This window comes from Sapajus apella, unplaced genomic scaffold, assembly GCF_009761245.1.
Source record: "Sapajus apella isolate SASKATOON/1434 unplaced genomic scaffold, GSC_monkey_1.0 scaffold14, whole genome shotgun sequence".
NCBI classification, from domain to species: Eukaryota; Metazoa; Chordata; class Mammalia; order Primates; family Cebidae; genus Sapajus; species Sapajus apella.
The window spans coordinates 5,781,973-5,801,092 of NW_022436954.1; the positions used below are offsets into that span (position 1 = coordinate 5,781,973).

A 19,120-nucleotide genomic window follows, 5' to 3' on the forward strand; every position below is an offset into this window, starting at 1 on the left:
TATTGGCCAGGCTGGTCTCGAACTCCTGTCCTTAGGTAAATCCACCTGCCTTGGGATTACAGGCGTGAGCCACCGCACCCAGCCAGTAAAACCATTTTCTTTCCATTCTACTCCCAGGATCTGGCTCAGACTTCTTTTCTCACCTGGATCAGAGTCTCTCTACCTCTAGGTTTCACATCTTTGACACACCCTACGTAGACTGTTATTCTAGAACCCCAAGAATGACTTGTTCCTGCCTACCTAAAACCCTCCGATGGCGTCCTACCCCTATACTTGGTTGGCTAAAAGGCCTTCCTACTCTCCAGGCCTCTCCTTGTACTCTGCCCCTACCTTGGCAAGTATGCCATGCTCTGGCAGCACTGCCTGCCCCCGCCCCCAGCACACTGTGCTCCTTCACTCCAATCAGACTCTGAGCACGCTGTCCCTCGGCCTGGGACGCCCTTCAAACTGCAGCTTGAAGCTCTCAAAGCCCTGGAGTCTCCCTAGCTCTATGGGGCCAGGCACTTCGCACAAGCCTTTATCACAGCCCTTAATCACACCCCACTGTCATTGGCTACAAGGTCCTGCCCAGAAGAGACATCATCTTTGCAACCTTGCTCACATAGGAGACCTTGCTGAAGCGATGTTGTGAAATGAGCAAAGGAAAAAAAAATGAATGAATGACTATCCCATTCCAATTCTAGCTCCTTTCTGTTTCCCTGGCATGTCTGTAGCCTGCCCTACCCCAAACACACATTCTGAGAACAAAACTGTCAGAGCTGCAGCTTATCTGGTGTAGTAGCTGGGATCTGTCTGTCCTGGTGCTTCCTTCTCACGGGATATCGCATGAGCAGCGCCCACGCCCTGCGAGTCCTTGCTGCTGAATATCCGGAAGAGGATCCCTACTGGTCATGGACAGACAGCTGCACCACAGCAACCATCAGCAATTAATTTTCCAGATCTGAATGGAAAGTTTTTACCTTTCTCCCATGAAAATAACACCTGGCCTCTTTTCTGATGAAAAACTTTATTTCCAGAAGCAGAACTGTTTTTAACACAGAGTTCAAGGAAGCAGCCTGTCCAAAAAGCCCAAATTCCACCTTTCTAAGCCCCAGCCTCCAGACTAGCTCCCTCTCTAAGGCTCTAGAACTTTGAAGCAGGGTTTAGAAACTAAGTAGCCTGGATTCCTACCCCAGAAGTACCATCTTCAGAGCTCTCTTCTTGGGGTTCTCTTCTTCCAAGCTCAGACTTGGCGTCCCAACTTCTACACCTTTATGACAGTTGCATTTCCACAGGAAAGAGACAGCCGGATCTGCCTTTTGAAGAGGCCGTTTCCATGGGAAACAGGAGTGGGGGGGGGGCTCTGGCGAGCATCGAAGGCGCCTTCACAGGCAGCAAAGCCGCTCCACCTCCTCCTCACAGTTGTAGAATTTTTCGAATAGCTCAGGAGAAGTGCTGTTGCACTCAAACCACCTCCTCAACGTGCCCAGGGCCTGGAGGGCATCAGCTCTGGTGGGCAGGGGCTCGAAGGTGCCCTCTCCGTCCCCCTCCTCATCTTCAGTGCCTGTCTCCTCTTTGCACACCCCGGGCCCTGGCTCCTCACCTTCCAGGTCCACAAAGTGGGAAAACTCCTCTAGACTCAGCCCGCTGGGTACTGGTGGCATCTCAGAGGCTTTGTCCGAGGACGGGGGTGTTTTGCCAGGAGCCAGCCCTTCCTGAATGAAGCTGCTGAAAATGAGCTGAGGAGGCACCTTGGCCCAGGCGGCTGCTGCCACATGCAGGGCATCCAGCATTGTGATGCCCGCCCTGGCCTCAGCCAGCGAGGTGCCATCCCTTTCGCTCTGGATGGCAGCCAGTTTGCCCAACAGCCGGTGCCGGTAATGGGCCTTAAAGGCCCGGACCACCGAGCTAGGGAGGGGAGGCGTGGTGCCAGAGGTGGCCAGAGGTAAGAGCCTCACGTGGTAGAGCCCAGGAAGGCCTGCCAGTTCCTCTACCACTCGGGCAGCCAGCAGCAAGGCCACCTGTCGGCCCTGCTCTCCCATGTCCCGGTCAAACTGTGCCAACCACTCTGACCAGGGGATGCCCAGGTCAGGGTGGTAGGAGGCAGGCAGAGTCTCACTGCGGACCCCAAAGAAGCATCTCGGGGCAGCCTGGAGCCCACCCAGCAGTACCCGCCGCTTCTCGGTGCCCCTGCTGTTGGCACACAGCAGCACCTGTACTTGATCACATGCACCCAAGCTGCCGGGCACTGCCCGATACAGCAAGGGCAATTCAGCACAGCCAAAGACGTCCTCTGGAGAGAAGTCTTTCAGGGAAAGAGGCAGCTGGGCCTGGGATGTGAGCCCCGGGGGAGGTGGCTCAGAGGGGAATGAAGGCGCAAGAACATGGCGGGCCCCAAAGCCGACGTTGTTTCGGCGTTTCCATCGAACCAGCCAGCCGATGCTGGGCACGAAATCCTGGCCCATGATATCGGCTAGCTCCTTGGCTTTGTGAAGCAGCATGGGCCCCGTCACGTCCCGGGCCTTGGCCCGGGCGATGTGGTACCAGCAGAGCAGAGCCTCGTCGATCCCGCTGTACTTGGACTCCCGCTTGCGCTTGCGCTCCCGGTTGGCTGTGCCGCTGCACCAGTCCGCCAGCAGCTTCTCCTTATTTTTGCAGATGCGCGAGATCTGGGGCTGGGAGACCTGGAAGCGCCGGGCCACCTCCGACTGGGACATCTTGGACTCATCCAGGAGCTCCAGCACCCGGATCTTCTCGGCCAGTGACAGGGCGTGAAGCTTCTTCTTGCTGCTCAGCTCCATGGCTTCTCCGGGCATCTGTGCTGGGAGGAAAGAATGAGCGGGTAGAGCAAGCCGAGGCCGGGAGGGCTGGGAGAGGAGCACAGGAGGGGAGATTAGACAAGGACGTGCGCAGGCACCAGGGGAGACTGGATCCACCGAAAGAGGCAGGGAAGTGGCTAGGCCGAGTGGGGGCCCGGCTGGCCCGGTTCCCAGGATGCCAGGGTAGAGTCGGGGAGGGGGCGTCTCTCCCCTCAGAGAGACAGGGGAATCTGGGCTGGGGTCTGGCTTCACTGGGGGAGAAGAATGAAGAGTGGAGGGGACAGCTGCAAAGATAACAAAGGTGCGCGGACATGGAGGGCCTGGGGCTGTGGCCTAGGGGGCAGGTGTGAGGCTACGGGGCAGCGGGGGAGTAGCCCCCGGGAGGGAGTGGGAGGCAGCCTGGGCCGGATTCCGATGACGCCACTGGGGGCGGGGAGGTGGGTGGCTGCAGAGTTGAGGTGACAGGTGTACAGACGACAAAGGGGACAGAGGGGGTCTGAAGGAGCGAGGCTAATTTGGTGCCGGGTCCTGAGGGGGAGGCCGGGCGATGGTTCGGCCTGAGGAGGTGGAGGGCAGGGCCGCGGGCGCAGGTGCACCGGCGACAAAGGGCGGGAGGCGTGAGGAGGCTGCAGAGGGGCGGGGTGTCCCCGTGGGGAGGGTGGTGGCCTGGGAGGGTCCCAACGCCAGGACCCAGGCAGGCCGGCAGCCGGGCTCCGCGCCCTGGCCGGCCACTCGCCTTGGACCCCAGGTCTGTTGGCGGGGAGGCCCCATGCGCCCGCCCGCCCGGCCTCCCGCTCCGCACCCACCTCAGGCGCTGGTCCCGCGGCTCCCGCCCCTGCCCCCAGCCCGACTCCCGAGCCCCTGTCCAGGCGGCGACGGCAGAACAAGGGAGGGTTGGGCGCCACGACCCCGAGGGCAGAGCGGGTCGAGGGGCTGCGCGGGCGGCGGGCGGGCGCGCGCACAGCAGGGCCCGGTGCGCGCCGCCCGCGCCGGGCTCTCTCCCGGCTGCTAAGTCCGCGGTGCGGGCCCTCTGCACCCACCCGCCGCAGCCGCGCCCCGGCCCAAGCAGATTGGCCCCAGTTGCGTCCCGTCCCGCCCCCGGCTAAGTCTCATTGGATGCCGCGGAAGTGGCGGTTCACCGGGCCCTCTAGAGGCGGGGCTTCCAGCGCGGAGGGGCGGGAGGCGGAGCCAGGAACCTGCAGGACTTCCCTGGGTGCCGACAGCAGCCGCGGACCCCGATGGCCCGGTGAGACTTGCAGGCGGCGTGAGGGCCGCCGAGCTGACTTTGGGTCCCAAAAGCTTCCTGGCCCTGACCCTAGGCCTCCTCGGCTTCTTCGTCTACCATGCAGGGCTAACTGCCCTCACAGAGTTGTTTCGGGAAAACGATGAAAGGAGAAAACGGATGCAAGCTTTAAGCCACACAAAAGCTGGTTACCATGGACAGCGCTGGCTTGAGTCTGTCGGCCACGGAAACGTTGCTCGCCTGGGCCAGTTCTGATTTAGGACGAGTAAACACTTTTATTAGATTTGGTACTTTACAAGATTGAAGTTCCTAAACTCAAGATCTGGCATCGTTGCCTTCCCTGCTAACCTTCATTCCCGAATTAAATGCAGACCTCTTGACCTGCAGTCCAGCTGCTCTCCAGCCTCGCTGTGCCCTCCGAATCCTCTGCCTTCCTCACAGGCTTCCATATACACCATCCTACCGGCTGCGGACACCAACCAACTCTCCCAGTCCCATCCCAAATCCCACTTCTCCCAACCACCTCCCAAATTCCGTCAGTTATGCCTTCTACAGTGTTCTTATTTTGCACATTTCTTTTCTGGCTCTTAGACTACTCAACCGCCAAAGAACATTCATTGCTTTATTCCCTCTCCGCCTGACCACTTCAGTGGAAAAGCATGAGGACGGGCTGCACTCTGCTTCTCACACAATCCCCAGCCCACAGCACCCTGCTTACGTACTGAACATAAAAGCGCAGGGCTAGGCCTTCCAATAGGTAACGATGGCTTTCAAAATGTTCTAGGAAAAAACAGGATACTTCAGGGGGCCCATAACTGCTTGATTCAAATCTTTCCTTTAAAAACAACAAAGTTAGACTTCTAAAACACACACTGAAGACATACACGCTGCCATATGTCATTTCATATGAACACGCCAGCTGTCGATATGTTCACTTTGGCTTCAGGGAAACTCACTTTGTGCACATCAATGTGCCCTGGGAAAGCTGTCCCCTACACTCTTCATTCTTCTCCCCCAGTGAAGACAGACCCCAGCCCAGATTCCCCTGTTCCTCTGAGGAAAGAGACGCCCCCTCCCTGGCTCTGCTCTGGCATCCTGGGGACAGGGCCAGCCGGCTCCCACTTGGCCTGGCTACTTCCCTGCCTCTTCAGGCAGTTCAGGCCCTGGGGCACTTGCTCTGGCCTGGGGGCACTGCAGGCAACGAGGGCACACAGATCCTGCTCCTCCCCTGGAGATGTCATTAGTTTGCTTATTAATTCTTTTATAAACTTGTATATAAACTTCTGGTCTCATTTAAAATATCTGAGATTGCAAGGTCAACTGTTAGAAATCTGTCACCACTTTCCATCTATGTATCCAAGTCTAGCAGAATTTTCTGCAAACCAACTGAAACACAAAAATAGGATGCTAAATTTTTTTTTTTTTTTGAGACGGAGTTTCGCTGTTGTTGCCCAGACTGGAGTGCAATGGCACAATCTCGGCTCACCGCAACCTCCGCCTCCTGGGTTCAAGCAATTCTCCTGCCTCAGCCTCCCGAGTAGCTGGGACTACAGGCACGCACCATCATGCCTAGCTAATTTTTGCATTTTTAGTAGAGACGGGGTTTCACCATGTTGACCAGGATGGTCTCGATCTCTTGACCTCGTGATCCACCCGCCTCGGCCTCCCAAAGTGCTGGGATTATAGGCGTGAGCCACCGCGCCCGGCCGATGCTAAAATTTTTAACCCAAATTTTGTATTGATCAAAAACAGCTTCACTGTTCTTTATAACAAAAAACTGTTCTAAATTTGAATTTATGTAACAAATTAACAAAATAACCAATTTTATATTCGCTTTACATATTGGAGTTCGACAAAAGAAATTTAATTTTGGGGGAAAAAAGCTGTATTTCGAAATGTTTCTAAAAATCACCATAAATCTTAGGATGAAATGGAGCGAGGCAGGAGATGAACCATCCAGCAGAGGGCTCTGTGTAAAAACATTTATTTTTACTAATGTTTAGAATACAGGAATTAAAGAAAAAAAAAAGACACCTCAACTCCAAAGCGACAGTGAGTTAGGGCCTGCCCGCGGCCAAGGGGGAAGGCTACTCCAGGGTGTCCTGGCATGGACTGTCCTCCCACTACTTAATGTCAGTGCCACTAAGCAGAAAACTTGAGGAATTAGGGTGTAAAGACCTTACCAGCTGCTAGCGAGCGTGCAAGGGAAGAAAGGGATGTCTATGTGGCTTCCCCATGAGCTGAGAGCCAGGATACACGGGGCAGGTGGCAGAGGCTCCCAATTCAGTTAAGGGCAGGAGGCTGAATGCCCAGGTCCAGGAAGAACAAAAAGGGGATTTTGGAGGTAGGCTTTTTTGTCTTGTTAAAAAACAGGCACATTATCTATCTCCCTGTGGCCCCCGAGCTGCTGGCCTGGCCCCCTGATCCTTCCCCTCTCCCCACAAAACCAAAAGGAATAAGAAGGGAGGCAGAAGATGAGAAATTCTAAGGGTGGGCAATGCTTCGGTCACTGGAGACCACCCATGACAGTGAGCCAGTACAGCACTGGGAAGAACAAGGTGAAGCTGCTACTCCCCCTAGGATGGGGTGGAGTGGGACAGGGCAGAGCCAGGAGGGTGACCGAGAACATCCTGACTTCAGCAAAGAACCCTACGTAGCAGGAAGACAGGGTTGCAGAGAGCCACTCTGGAGGAAAGAGGTGAGGCTAAGCGGCACAGGGGCATGGAAAACTCCTTGTGGACGTGGCCTCAGCCTGTTCTCTCCCAGCTGCCTCAGACAGAGGCCCTGGCCTGGCTTGCCTCTCGGGGAAGGGAAAACTCTGGACACCAGAGTGGAGGCAGAACAGAGAGAGAAGTGAGCTGCTCTCCCACTTTCTAGGAGGACACTGTTTGAACCCTGTGATCACCAGGGCCTGGGCCCAAGGCAAGCAGAGTGAATGCACTTCACGGAGAGCAGAAACTAGGCCCACAGGTACGCCTTGGGGCAGCATGTTGCTCCTTTCTCCCTGAGGGCCTGGGGCCAGAAGTGGTCAGAGCTGCCACCTCAGCTTGCAGCTGCCAAAGGCAGGCTGGCACAACCACCCCAAGGTTCTCTGGACTTGTGAAGGAGAGAAGGAAGAAGGGACAAGTGGGTATGAAAAATGAAGTGGAGGAGAGAAACAGCCTTAGATATGTCGGGGAGCAGGGGGTGGCCACATCAAGAGGAGTTCTGGTTCTGGTAGATGGAAGCTTTCTCCTTCAACAGGTCCAGACACAGGTGGCAGCTCCAACTTCCTGCAGAGAAGCAAAATGGGGTCAGGATGGGTCCCACACAATCCCCACCTGCTTGTAATTTCTCCGCTCTCGATACCCCATTTCTATAGCAGGATCAAACCACTATGCTTAGCCTAAAAAAATCCCTTAAAAATGCAAAAACTGGCTGGGTGCTGTGGCTCACACCTGTAATCCCAGCATTTTGGGAGGCTGAGGCGGATGGATCATTTGAGCCCAGGAGTTTGAGACCAGCCTGGGCACTGTGGCAAAACCTGTCCCTACTCAAAATTCAAAAATTAGCCAGGTGTGGTGGCATGCCTGTAGTTCCAGGTACTCAGGAGGCTGAGGTGGAAGGATTACTGGATTACCTGAGCCCAGGGGAGTGGAGGCTGCAGTGAACTGAGATCATGCCACTCCACTCCAACCTGGGCAACAGAGCAAGACCCTGTCTCAAAAACAAAAAGAAAAAAAGGAAAAACCATTCTTAGTTTGCAAGCTATTTAAGCTGGCTGTGGCTGGCTGACCCTGACCTAGAACATGTAATACTTCCAGGGGTTGCCCCTCAGCTGCCTTAACACTCCAGTGAGCACACTCAGGCCTGCAGCTCTCCACCACCTTAATGTCCCCCAGAACTTTAATAGGAAAGTCATTCTGTAATATACATCATCTGTTTGATGGTTAAAAAAACCAAAACACGCAGGCTGGGCGCGGTGGCTCAAGCCTGTAATCCCAGCACTGTGGGAGGCCGAGGCGGGTGGATCACGAGGTCAAGAGATCGAGACCATCCTGGTCAACATGGTGAAACCCCGTCTCTACTAAAACTACAAAAAATTAGCTGGGCATGGTGGCGCATGCCTGTAATCCCAGCTATTCAGGAGGCTGAGGCAGGAGAATTGCCTGAACCCGGGAGGCGGAGGTTGCGGTGAGCCGAGATCGTGCCATTGCACTCCAGCCTGGATAACAAGAGCGAAACTCTGTCTCAAAAAAAAAAAAAAAACGAAAACACAACAAAACATAAACATGCTATCTCTCCCGAAAGCAGATTCGTAAGCTGGGCCTGATAGAAGCTGAGTGCTCCCCTGCAGCTGCTAAGGGATTCTCAGACTTTGTCAGTGGCCTCATTCTCCAGAGGGGTGACAGAAGTTTGACCAATATGTTACAAGTCAGCTTACATCATACAATGAAACACTTTCTCTTGCCTGTAATTCTGGCCCATATCATTCATGCAGAGTAACAGCTCCTGGCTATTTGTGTTCTGAGTAAGCTCCTGAATTTCTGTACAGGAGTTGCTTATGCACAGAAATTCAGCTGGAAGGGGACTTGTGGAGATACAACCAATTCTTGGTGCCACCACTGGTTTCAGGGAATAGCTTCCATAAACTTGGACCATTATGAATGAAATAAGTTATGGGAGAAGCAGCCTGACCCATTCAGGCTCCAAGATCAAGTCCCTTCCCAATCCAGAAGGGGAAGGGAGAGGAAATAAACACTCAAATCTGTCAAGTTTCAAGAGTTGATTATAGAAGCTTCACATCAGATAATCTACCAACTGAGTGTCCTGGACTGGCTGGAAGAAAATAAATCATTCCTTCTGGGTGACTGATCTCGGCTCAGCATCTCCTTTCTGCTGGGCTATTGATTTACAGTTGTAAATGTGCAAATACTAAAACCCTTTAAGCTGAAATGTTAGGAAGGCATTCTAAACTGAGCCAAGGCAAGGTGCCCTACTCCCTAATTTGGAAGAATATATAGCTGATAACATAAAGAACATAGAACTTAGTGTTTTCCAAATTGTTCTGAGTAAAAGATCTGGGCAACTTACCTTCAGGGGGCTCAGACATGGATGGGGTGAGACAGTACATATGGTAGCCACGATCGCAGTCATCACAGAAGAGCAGCTGGTCCTGAAGTAGGCAAAAGGGAAGAGGATGGGGATTGAATGAATGACATGCCTCAGTTATGCCACTATAGGAGGTGGGAGGGCTTCTGTGACACGCTATTTCCGAGAGGTAGGTGGCAGGTAAAAACAGACGTAGCAATCTTATGTAGGAAACCATGCTATCCATCTCCACCGCAGATCCAGTCACTGTCATCTCTCACCTGGATCCTTTCAGAGCTCCTAATTGATCAAATCGACTCCGCTTTTTTTTTTTCCTGGAGCCCAAGCTCTATAGGTATCCATTTTTTGAGACAGGTCTTGCTGCCATTCAGGCTGGAGTGCAGTGGTACAATCACGGCTCACTGCAGCCTTAACCTCCTGGGCCCAACTGATCCTCCTACCTCAGCCTCTCAAGTAGCTGGGAGTATAGGCACACACCACCGTACCCAGCTAATCGTAAAATTTTTTTGGAGAGACAAGGTCTCCTTATGTGCCCAAACTGGTCCTGAATTCCTAGGCTCAAGCAATTCTCCCACCTCAGCCTCCCCAAGTGCTTGGATTATAGGTGTGAGATGCCGTGCGCAGTGACTACTATTTCTTTTTGAAATAAGGTCTTGCTTTGTTGCCCAGGCCGGAGTGTAGTGGCGTGATCATGGCTCACTGCAGCCTCAAACTCCTGGGTTCAAGTGATCCTCCCACCTCAGCCTCCCAAGTAGCTGAGACTAACGTGTGTACCACCACACCTGAGTAATTTTAAAATATTTTATGGAGACAAGGTCTCCCTAGGTTGCTCAGGCTGGTCTTGAATTCCTGGGCTCAAGCAATCCTCCCACCTCAGCCTCTCAAAGTGTTGGGATTACAGGCATGAGCCTCCATCCTTGTCCCTACAGTCTACCCTCCACACAGCAGCCAAAGCAATCTTTTTAAAATACAAGACAAGGGCCAGGCATGGAGGCTCATGCTTGTAATCTCAACACTGTGGGAGGCTGAAGCAGGTGGATCACCTGAGGTTAGGAGTTCGAGACCAGCTTGGCCAACATGGTGAAACCCCATCTCTACTAAAAATTAGCCAGGTGTGGTGGCAGGTGCCTATAATCCCAATAGGACAATCCCTTGAACCTGGGAGGCGGGGGTTGCAGTGAGCAGAGAGATTGTGCCACTGCACTCCAGCCTGGGCGACAGGAATAAAACACTGTCTCAAAACAAATAAACAAACAAAAGACAAGGCCAGGCATGGTGGGCTCATACCCGTAACTCCAGCACTTTGAGGCCAGGGTGGGAGGGGTGCTTGAGCTCAGGAGTTTGAAACCAGCTCAGCAACATGGCGAGCCCCTATCTCTACCAAAAACACACAAAAAATAGCTGGGCATGGTGGTGTGCACCTGCGGGTCCAGTTACCTGGAAGGCTGAGGTGGGAGGATTGCTTGAGCTGAAGGGATGAGGCTGCAGTGAGGTAAGATAGTGCCACTGCACTCCAGCCTGAGTGACAGAAAGACCCTGTCTCAAAGTAAATAAATAAATAAATACATACATAAAGAGTATACGGCCGGGTGTGGTGGCTCACATCTGTAATCCCAGCACTTTGGGAGGCTGAGGCAGGTGGATCACCAGAGGTCATGAGTTCCAGACCAGTTTGGCCAACATGGCAAAACCCCCTCTCTACTAAAAATACAAAATTAGCTGGGTGGGGTGGCACATGCCCGCAATCCCAGATACACGGGAGGCTGAGGCAGGAGACCTGCTTGAACCCAGGAGGTGGAGCGAGCCAAGATCACGCCACTGCACTCTAGCCTGGGTGACAGAGCGCGACTCTGTCTCAACAACAACAAAAAAGAATAAATAAATACATAATAGCCATGTCACTCCCCTGATTAAAACTCTTCAACATGTACTTAGAATAAAACCCAAGGCCCCACAGATCTGGCAGTGCTTACCTCTCTCATCTCACCCCCTACCACTCCCTTCCACGGCCTATCAGCCTTTTCAGTACATCTGGCTTGTCCCACTTAAGGCCTTTGCATTGGCTGCTCCTTTCTTGGGAATGTTCTACCTCCAAAGCTTCTTGACTGGCTCTTTGGTATCACCCAAATTTCAACACCAGCATCACCCTCCCAGAAGAGCCATATCTGACCATCAAAATAAATCACTTATCGCCAAACTGAGTGATTCTATCAAAGTTAAAAAAAGAAAAAAAAAAAAAAACAATCACTTATCTAATTATTCTCTGCCACATTACTGGTTTCATCTTTTTCATGGCACATCACACAAATCTCACATCCGTGCTTACTGTTGTTCCCATAGGAATGTAAATCTCATGAGGCAGGGACCTTGTTTGTCTTGTATGGTATCTTTAGTGTCTAGAACAGTGTCTGACATGAAATCGGTACTCAATATACATCTGGCAATGAATCAGAGTTCCGACTGAGATGCTGGGGAGGGGGCGTGTGGCATGTGGAATGGTTCTTGCTCCCTTTTTGAAAGGAATTTCACTTTAGAGGGAACTGTGCAAACCACAGTAAAAGCCCAGAAGGAGCCATGCTGAGGATGGGTGGGGATACACACGTCATTCTCAGAGGTGCCGCAGATGTTGCAACATTTGCACTCGATGCACTGCCAGCGGTATGTCTTCACTGCCGCCATCATCACGGGGGTAAACTGGAGGCAAGATGGGTGCCCTGTGGTGGGGGAAGTGAATGAGACCAATAGTCGGACATGCAGGGGGAAGAAAGGATCTGCCTGTGGCTGCAACTTCTCTTGGTCAGGAAAAGCGAGGTGGGCTGGTTGATTATGATACCACTAGAGGCCAGCAGGCCAAGAGCCCCTTGGGGACTGGACACAGCAGCAGCATTCTCTTTCCAGGAGGCGGTACCTGAACGGCCACAGTCAGAACAGGACACCAGCTCCTCGGGTTGTCCCGTCTTCTTGTTAATCTTTGAGTCCCCCAGGCAGAAGTCACAATAGTTGTTGGGCAAGGCCAATCCATCAGGACCCTTTTTGGCTACAGAGAGAAAGAGTTTTGATGATGCCCATGGGGGTACCTGAGCCACTCAACACCCATGCAAGGAGTGGCTTTCATAACCAGGCCAACTCCTGCTTGCCCACCACTTCTGACACCTCAGCTTACATTTCTGCTCCTCGGACCTCTGGGAAACAGGAGTGGGTGGTTGGGAGTCTTCCTTGTCCTCGCCCTCCTCCTCAGCCAAGTGGGAGTGGGCATAGTGGTAACTGAGGCCTGGTCGGTTCTTGTAACGTTTTCCACAAACTGAGTGGGGAAAAGATTGCAGAGAAAATGTTAGGATATAAGAGTGCTACATCCCCACTTCTGCAAGCTGTGGGGGCTCCACCTGAGGCAGAGGGCAACCATCCCTTCCCTAGCAGCTCTGCTCTGGGACAGGCCTTAGTAGTGATGGCCCCTTCCCCTCAGCCAGGAGCATTAGGCCCCAGGGCTCTCTAGCTTCTGGGGCTCTTTTCCCTCCTGAACTTCAACCCCATGGCCACCACTGCTCTTCCATGTTGGCTTTTGGGGGGCTTAGCCCTCACCCCATCACCAGTTAGTTGCTCTGGGATACAGTAACAGTCTGGGGAGCTCCAGGTCAGGAAGGGGGGGATATTCCTACAGGTCTTTGGTGTGGCAGGAAGGGAGCAAAGTGGGTAAGGCTCCAAACTTTTCTGCTACTCAGTAAATGTGGGAGGCTCATGCTACCCCACACAGACCATGGAGCCCATCTCTACTGAATGTGGGTAAACAAGCAGGGGTTTCTTGGGGATTTCTTATCATTGAAGCCAGTTGGGCAGTTGGTCCCCAAAGAAATTCAAACACACTCCCACATAAGTGCCAGGTCCAGGCCCTCCAACCAGCAAGGAAAGCAGATCCCCACGAGGCATTCTGTCATCTTGAGAAGTGATACCAAGAAGGGCAAGGGGGCCAGAAGGAAAGGAATGGGGAGAGAGGATGGCAAGAGGAGGTGGTGGGGTGGTGGGGAACATGAGCTGACCCCTAGGTGCCTGATTTGGGGAGGAGGCGGAAGGATCTGACTGTAATGGGCTCCTGATAATGCTTCTGAAGCCACCTCATGCACTGGGCCAAGCAGCTCTAGGAGCAGGTTTGTGGGAGACAAGCAGTGGTAAAGGCGGCTTCCAGGACTTTGAGGAGTGGAGCACAGCAGAAGTTCCACTGCTCCTAGCCCCATGCCATTTTGGAGATTTTAAAGCTAGCATCCCAGGAAATGAGAAAGGCAAGAGGAACAAGGGAAGAGGGAAAAAGGGATAGGAAAACCAAAAGTCTGAAAAGTTGAGAGAGCTACCTCTCTGGGGCGCTTTCGAGGTATGCTTTTGTTTGAAACTATCTGAAAGACAGAAAGAAAAGTCATGAGAAGAAGGCCTTGATACACTTGAGACAGGAGCAGCAGCAGCAGGAAAGCAGAACAAACGAGAGAGAAACCCCAGCGGTGATGGTGCTCCCAGGGTGGAGGGACAGAAGTGGGGCAAGCCAGAGAGAAAGAAAAAGAGAACAGACGCTGAAAAACTCAAGTGTCAGACCCCTGAGGCCCTGGCTTAACTGAGGCCAGGAGGCCTACAGGCTGTCTGCTGAGAGGCCAACCCTGCCTGCTGTGGCCCCCACAAGCAATCCCTCCCCAGAGGATGGCAGAAATCTTTCCCAGAGCATGCAGGTCCCACCCGTCATATAGCGGGGACCCAGGCCTCCCAGGGGTCTCAGAAGGAACCAGTCAGCAGGCAGGACAAGAACCCAGGCTTGTTTTAATACTCTGGGCAAAAACACAACCCTCCCTCCTCTCATATCCTGAGCAGGAGCTAGGGCCAAGGCAAGGTTTACCCCACCCACTTGTGAGGCACTCACTGTCACAGGCATAGGGCTTATCCCGATCCTCCAGGATGGAAGCATCCAGCTTCTTACGGGCACTGCCCACACCCTTACCCTGCCAAGAAGAGCAAAGAGACACCCTTACTGCAGCAGCTGGGCCTAAGGAGTTAAGACTCTTCTGGAAGTGGCTGCTAATCTCACTTAAAATAAAACAAGGAATTCCCCAGGCCACCCCGTCCCGAGATGCAGGCAACACGCTGGCCCCTTACCTTGGATTTCCCCTTTCCCCGACGCTTGGGAGTATCTTCTTCATAGTCTTCATCATCGAGGTCATCCAGGAAGTCATCTGGTTCTAGGATCCGCTGAGTGGACAGGAGGGTTAGCACGGGTAGAAACACGTGCATCCAAAAGCTCCCCTATGATGAGATTGGCCAAGGCCGCCCAGAACCTCCCATGACCTGGTCCCACCCTATCAGCCTCATTCCTCACCGCTGCCCTACGGGAACCCTACAGTTCTCCTGCTCCCTTCCATACTTTGGGATTTCCTTCCCCTGTGTTTCACCTTGTTTCCTTAGCATGAAATGCCTTCCCCACCGTGCCACATGGCCAAATCAAATAGCATGCTTCCATAAAGTTTGCCCTGATACCCCAAGTAGCCACGCCTTCTTCTGCCTCTGACTGGCCTTGCTGGGAGCACATTATTGGTGGTTCTGTTCTGACACTCACTTCCTAGTTTAAATGAAAGTGTTGAGCCGGGCGCGGTGGCTCACGCCTGTAATCCCAGCACTTTGGGAGGCTAAGGCGGGTGGATCACGAGGTCAAGAGATCGAGACCATCCTGGTCAACATGGTGAAACCCCGTCTCTACTAAAAATACAAAAAATTAGCTGGGCATGGTGGCGCATGCCTGTAATCCCAGCTACTCAGGAGGCTGAGGCAGGAGAATTGCCTGAACCCAGAAGGCGGAGGTTGCGGCGAGCTGAGATCGCGCCATTGTACTCCAGCCTGGGTAACAAGAGCGAAACTCTGTCTCAAAAAAAAAAAAAAAGAAAGTGTTGTTGCTTATTTGTGTGACCTTGTGGGAAGTTTTTAAACTGCTTTGTTTTTAGCCTGTCTGTGAAATGGGGAACACAGGACCTGCTCCATCAGGTTGTACAGACTAAAGGAGAAAGGACATGAATAAGCATTTAGCCCAGTGCTAGCATATTTATAGTTCTTATTTTTATATATAGTCTTATCTTCTCTGTTGGCAGAGACCAAGTCTGCTTTGCTGTGTAACCTCAGAGACCAAAAAACTTTGTGACACAAACTTTTGTGACAGAGTAAAGTTGGGGCCACCGTGGTGGCTCATGCCTGTAATCCCAGCACTTGGGGAGGCTGAGGCAGGCGGATTACGAGGTCAGGAGATTAAGATCGTCCTGGCCAACCTGGTGAAACCCCATCTCTATTAAAATACAAAAAATTAGCCAGGTGTGGTGGTGAGTGCCTATAGTCCCAGCTACTTGGGAGGCTGAGGCAGGTGAATCGCTTGAACCCAGGAGGTGGAGATGCAGTAAGCTGAGATGGCACCACTGCACTCCATCCTGATGACAGAACAAGACTCTGTCTCAAAAAAAAGAATAAAGTATTCAGGAATAAAAGTTTGTTCCTGACGCTCCCCCAGACAGGGCCTCCCTGTATTACTCAGCATGATCAGTGCTGCAGCCTCAATCTACTGGGCTCAAGCAATCCTCCCACCTTGGCCTCCCGAGCAGCTGGGACTGCAGGTGTGTACCACCATGCCCAGAGAGAAGGTCTTGCTATGTTGCCTAGACTGAAAGTTTTTGATATATGCATCTTCCTCTCAAATGGTTTAGCAAAGTTAGATAAGGCAAATGTGGCAAAATGTTAAACTGATAAAATCTAGGTAAGGAGTACGTGGGATTTCAGCCAGGCACAGTGGCTTACGCCTACAATCCCGACACTCTGGGAGGCCGAAGCAGGTGATCGCCTGAGGTCAGAAGTTGGGAGACCAGCCTGACCAACATGTAGAAACCCTGCCTCTACTAAAAATACAAAATAAGCCGGGTGTGGTGGTGCATGCCTGTAATCCCTGCTAGTCAGGAGGCTGAGGCAGGAGGACCCGGGAGGTGGAGGTTGCAGTGAGCCAAGGCTGTGCCATTGCACTCCAGCCTGGGCAACAAAGGTGAAACTGTTTCAAAAAAAAAAGAAAGTATATGGGATTTCACTGACTACTATTGCACCTCCTGGTTTTAATTTTTTTGTTGTCCAGGCTGGAGTGCTGTGGCAAGATCACAGCTCACTGCAGCCTCGAACTCCCAGGCTCAAGCGATTCTCCCACCTCAACTCCCTAGCAGCTGGGAAAACAGGCGCATCCACTATGCCCGGCTAATTTTTTAAAATTATTTTTTGTAGAGATGGGGGTCTCACTTTGTTGCCCAGGCTGGTCTTGAACTCCTGGGCTCAAGCAATCCTCCTTCGTTGGCCTCCCAAAGTGCTGGGATTACAGGCATGAGCCACTGCACCTGGCCTATTTTAATTTTTTAAATGAAAATTATATATATGTATAATAATAACCTTCTGTGATAAAAGTGGATGAATGAGTGACAGTCTATACTTAGAAGGAGCAGAAAAGTCTAAATGGCAATGGAGAAGTCAGTCAGTATCTGACAATAATTAGGGATTGAAGTAAGAACAGAACAGCAGGGGCCTGCTTTCTGGACCCCAGCTTCTGTTTCTGTTCTAGAAACTGGGTGGCCCCCAGTGAAGAGGAGGCTGATTTCCATCAAAGCTCCCTGAGCCACAGGTATAATCTTGTACCTTTCGTGCTCGACTGTTGGTCACAGGAAACTCGCCCAGGCTGTCATCATCAACTCGGGGATCCGGGGCACCTCGCTTCTCCAGGGGGTCAGTGCGCAACAGAGCCTCTAAACTACTGCCATCCTGAGAGATCAGCCCCTCCTTCTTCAGAGTCTGGTCTGTGTCTGCAAGCAAGGTCAGGAGGAAGCAAGGCTAAGAAGGGCTGAAAGGAGACTGCTCTGAGTCCACATGATGTTGGGGCTTACCAAAGGTAAGTCACTGTCTTCTGTTCTCTAGATGCCCAGGAATGAAGACACCCTAGTTCAACTGGCACCATAACGTACCTATTTACCTGTCTCCCCTACTAGACTGAGCTCCTTAAAGGAAAGAATCACATCATATTTATTTGAGTATATTCGGTATCTAGCACTGGGCCTGGTATATCACGGTGATTAGCAGGCTCTCACCATGCAGCAGGCCACACCTCTGCTCAGGAAGTATGTGCCTTACCTGGCTTAATAGATGGGAAGGAAAGTCGTGGATCCTCAGGGGGGTGGGCTCGCCGCTTTTTCCGCCAGCGCCGGGCAGGGTACGAGTACAGCTGTCCAGAGGCCAATCCTGTGGCAGGAAGAAAGACAGAAGTCAGGCCCTAACCCGTATTAGAAAATAATACCAAATACTCTAAATAAGTAGGCTCCCCTTTGAGTTCTAGAGCAAGGGAGAAATTCTGACACTGAGGGCCTAGGGGGTTGGGTGGAACAGTCTGTGGAAAAGAAAAAGAGATATATAAGTTTAGGAGCCTTGGCTAACACATAGTTCTCCAGATGCACAATGGCCTCAGCAGGGCAGAAAACAAAGATGCTGGTATCAACCTATCTGCTTCATCCTCCCTGGGTTTCTAATCACAAGAAGACCATATTCATCCAAAGGCGGAAGGCAATAGGGAAAACCCTATCACCTGTCTCATCACCTAAGATGAGGAGGCTTCTTCCTCCTTATGCTCCTGAGTCCCCTTCTCCCAAGTCTGGACCCTCACCTGGACCCCGGTGTCGCTTTTCCATCCAGATGTAACAATTGCTCTGGGCTACTCCAGTCTGTGAGTCCAAGAAAGGCAGGCGCACGCTGCGCTCAGCACAGAGGCGGGCATTGTAATTGTGGCACTGCTCCATGGCATCTTTGTAGTACTGCTCCCCAAGGCTGCAGGGAAGACGGAAACCAGGTGTGTGTGTTGGAGCGGGGACATGGGGTGCTGAACTATTCCTCTCCCCTACCATCTGCTTCTCTAGAAGGCTCAAGGGACTGGGAGGCTGTCTCTTCCATTCTATTTGCCTCCACTTCTGCCTCATGGGACACAAAGCCCCTTTTCTAGGCCATCATGAGGAATTACTTTTCAAGCAAATTACCATCAGGAACACGATTTCATCATATGTCTAACCAGACTTAGGTCTAACCCCCCAAAGCGGGGGAAGGAACTAATGTTCACTCCATGTGTCTTGCAAGCCCAGCCCCGTGCTGGTTGTTATTTCTCTTGACCCTCACGACGCTGAGAAGCAGAGGACAGTCCCTCCTAATCCCTCCTTCCTAGAATCATATCCCAAATAAACTGCATGCACCCACATGATTGCCCCAGGGTCTGTTCCAGAGGGAAAGAGTTCATCAAGGTCTAGGGGACTTATTAAAATGTATTTAGTAAAGTATGGAAAATCCATACGATGAAATTCTTTTTTTTTTTTTTTTTTTTTTTTTTTTTTTTGAGACGGAGTTTCGCTCTTGTTACCCAGGCTGGAGTGCAATGGCGCGATCTCGGTTCACCGCAACCTCCGCCTCCTGGGTTCAGGCAATTCTCCTGCCTCAGCTTCCTTAGTAGCTGGGATTACAGGCACGCACCACTATGCCCAGCTAATTTTTTTTTTGTATTTTTAGTAGAGACGGGGTTTCACCATGTTGACCAGGATGGTCTCGATCTCTTGACCTCGTGATCCACCCGCCTCGGCCTCCCACAGTGCTGGGATTACAGGCTTGAGCCACCGTGCCCGGCCCATACGATGAAATTCTATTTGGCCATAAGAAACAAACGAAGCTCTTCACATACTGCTATTGGACAATCTCAAGTTAACTAGGGAAAGAAAAGCAAAGTAAGGTACATTGCTGAGAAGTGTCAAAGAAAGCTGTCATTTATATCACAAAACGGAAAAGAAACTAGAGGTCTGCAGGGAGAAAAACTGGGTGACTAGGCCACTTCCTTCCACATGCCTTTTTATATCTCTTGAATTTTGAAATAGGTTTTTAACCAACTAATTAATTTTATATTTATGGAAGATGTCTACAA

The 19,120-nt window shown here is 51.9% G+C and overlaps 2 protein-coding genes across 4 annotated transcripts in view; both read right to left on the reverse strand.

The window, feature by feature from the left end:
- Window positions 1-989: 989 nt before the first annotated feature.
- On the reverse strand, window positions 990-3,814 carry TIGD3 (tigger transposable element derived 3). 2 transcript variants are annotated; one of them, XM_032282860.1, is made up of 2 exons: window positions 3,605-3,814; window positions 990-2,795 (listed from the first exon to the last, which is right to left on the reverse strand). In XM_032282860.1, the coding sequence occupies exon 2, from the start codon at window positions 2,793-2,795 to the stop codon at window positions 1,365-1,367; it is 1,431 nt and encodes a 476-aa protein (XP_032138751.1). In that variant the 5' UTR covers window positions 3,605-3,814; the 3' UTR covers window positions 990-1,364. The 2 variants fall into 2 exon arrangements, with proteins under 2 accessions (XP_032138751.1, XP_032138750.1); XM_032282859.1 differs by having other exon boundaries at window positions 990-2,800.
- A 2,194-nt stretch (window positions 3,815-6,008) lies between these two features.
- DPF2 (double PHD fingers 2) overlaps window positions 6,009-19,120 on the reverse strand; it is a 19,343-nt gene continuing 6,231 nt past the window's right edge. Inside the window, exons 2-12 of one of the 2 annotated variants that reach the window (XM_032282864.1) lie at window positions 17,828-17,988; window positions 17,302-17,409; window positions 16,813-16,976; window positions 14,263-14,355; window positions 14,030-14,108; window positions 13,476-13,517; window positions 12,296-12,433; window positions 12,041-12,169; window positions 11,734-11,846; window positions 9,115-9,196; window positions 6,009-7,313 (exon numbers count right to left, since the gene is read on the reverse strand). In XM_032282864.1, the coding sequence (XP_032138755.1) occupies window positions 7,237-7,313; window positions 9,115-9,196; window positions 11,734-11,846; window positions 12,041-12,169; window positions 12,296-12,433; window positions 13,476-13,517; window positions 14,030-14,108; window positions 14,263-14,355; window positions 16,813-16,976; window positions 17,302-17,409; window positions 17,828-17,988 (1,186 nt within the window). In that variant the 3' untranslated portion in view covers window positions 6,009-7,236. The remainder of the gene's footprint in view (window positions 7,314-9,114; window positions 9,197-11,733; window positions 11,847-12,040; window positions 12,170-12,295; window positions 12,434-13,475; window positions 13,518-14,029; window positions 14,109-14,262; window positions 14,356-16,812; window positions 16,977-17,301; window positions 17,410-17,827; window positions 17,989-19,120) is intronic. The other variant, XM_032282865.1, reaches the window with a different exon arrangement.

What these genes read in the sequence shown, in the direction of transcription:
- TIGD3 (XM_032282860.1), bottom strand. Translation starts at nt 2,795, where the DNA reads ATGCCCGGAGAAGCCATGGAGCTGAGCAGCAAGAAGAAGCTTCACGCC.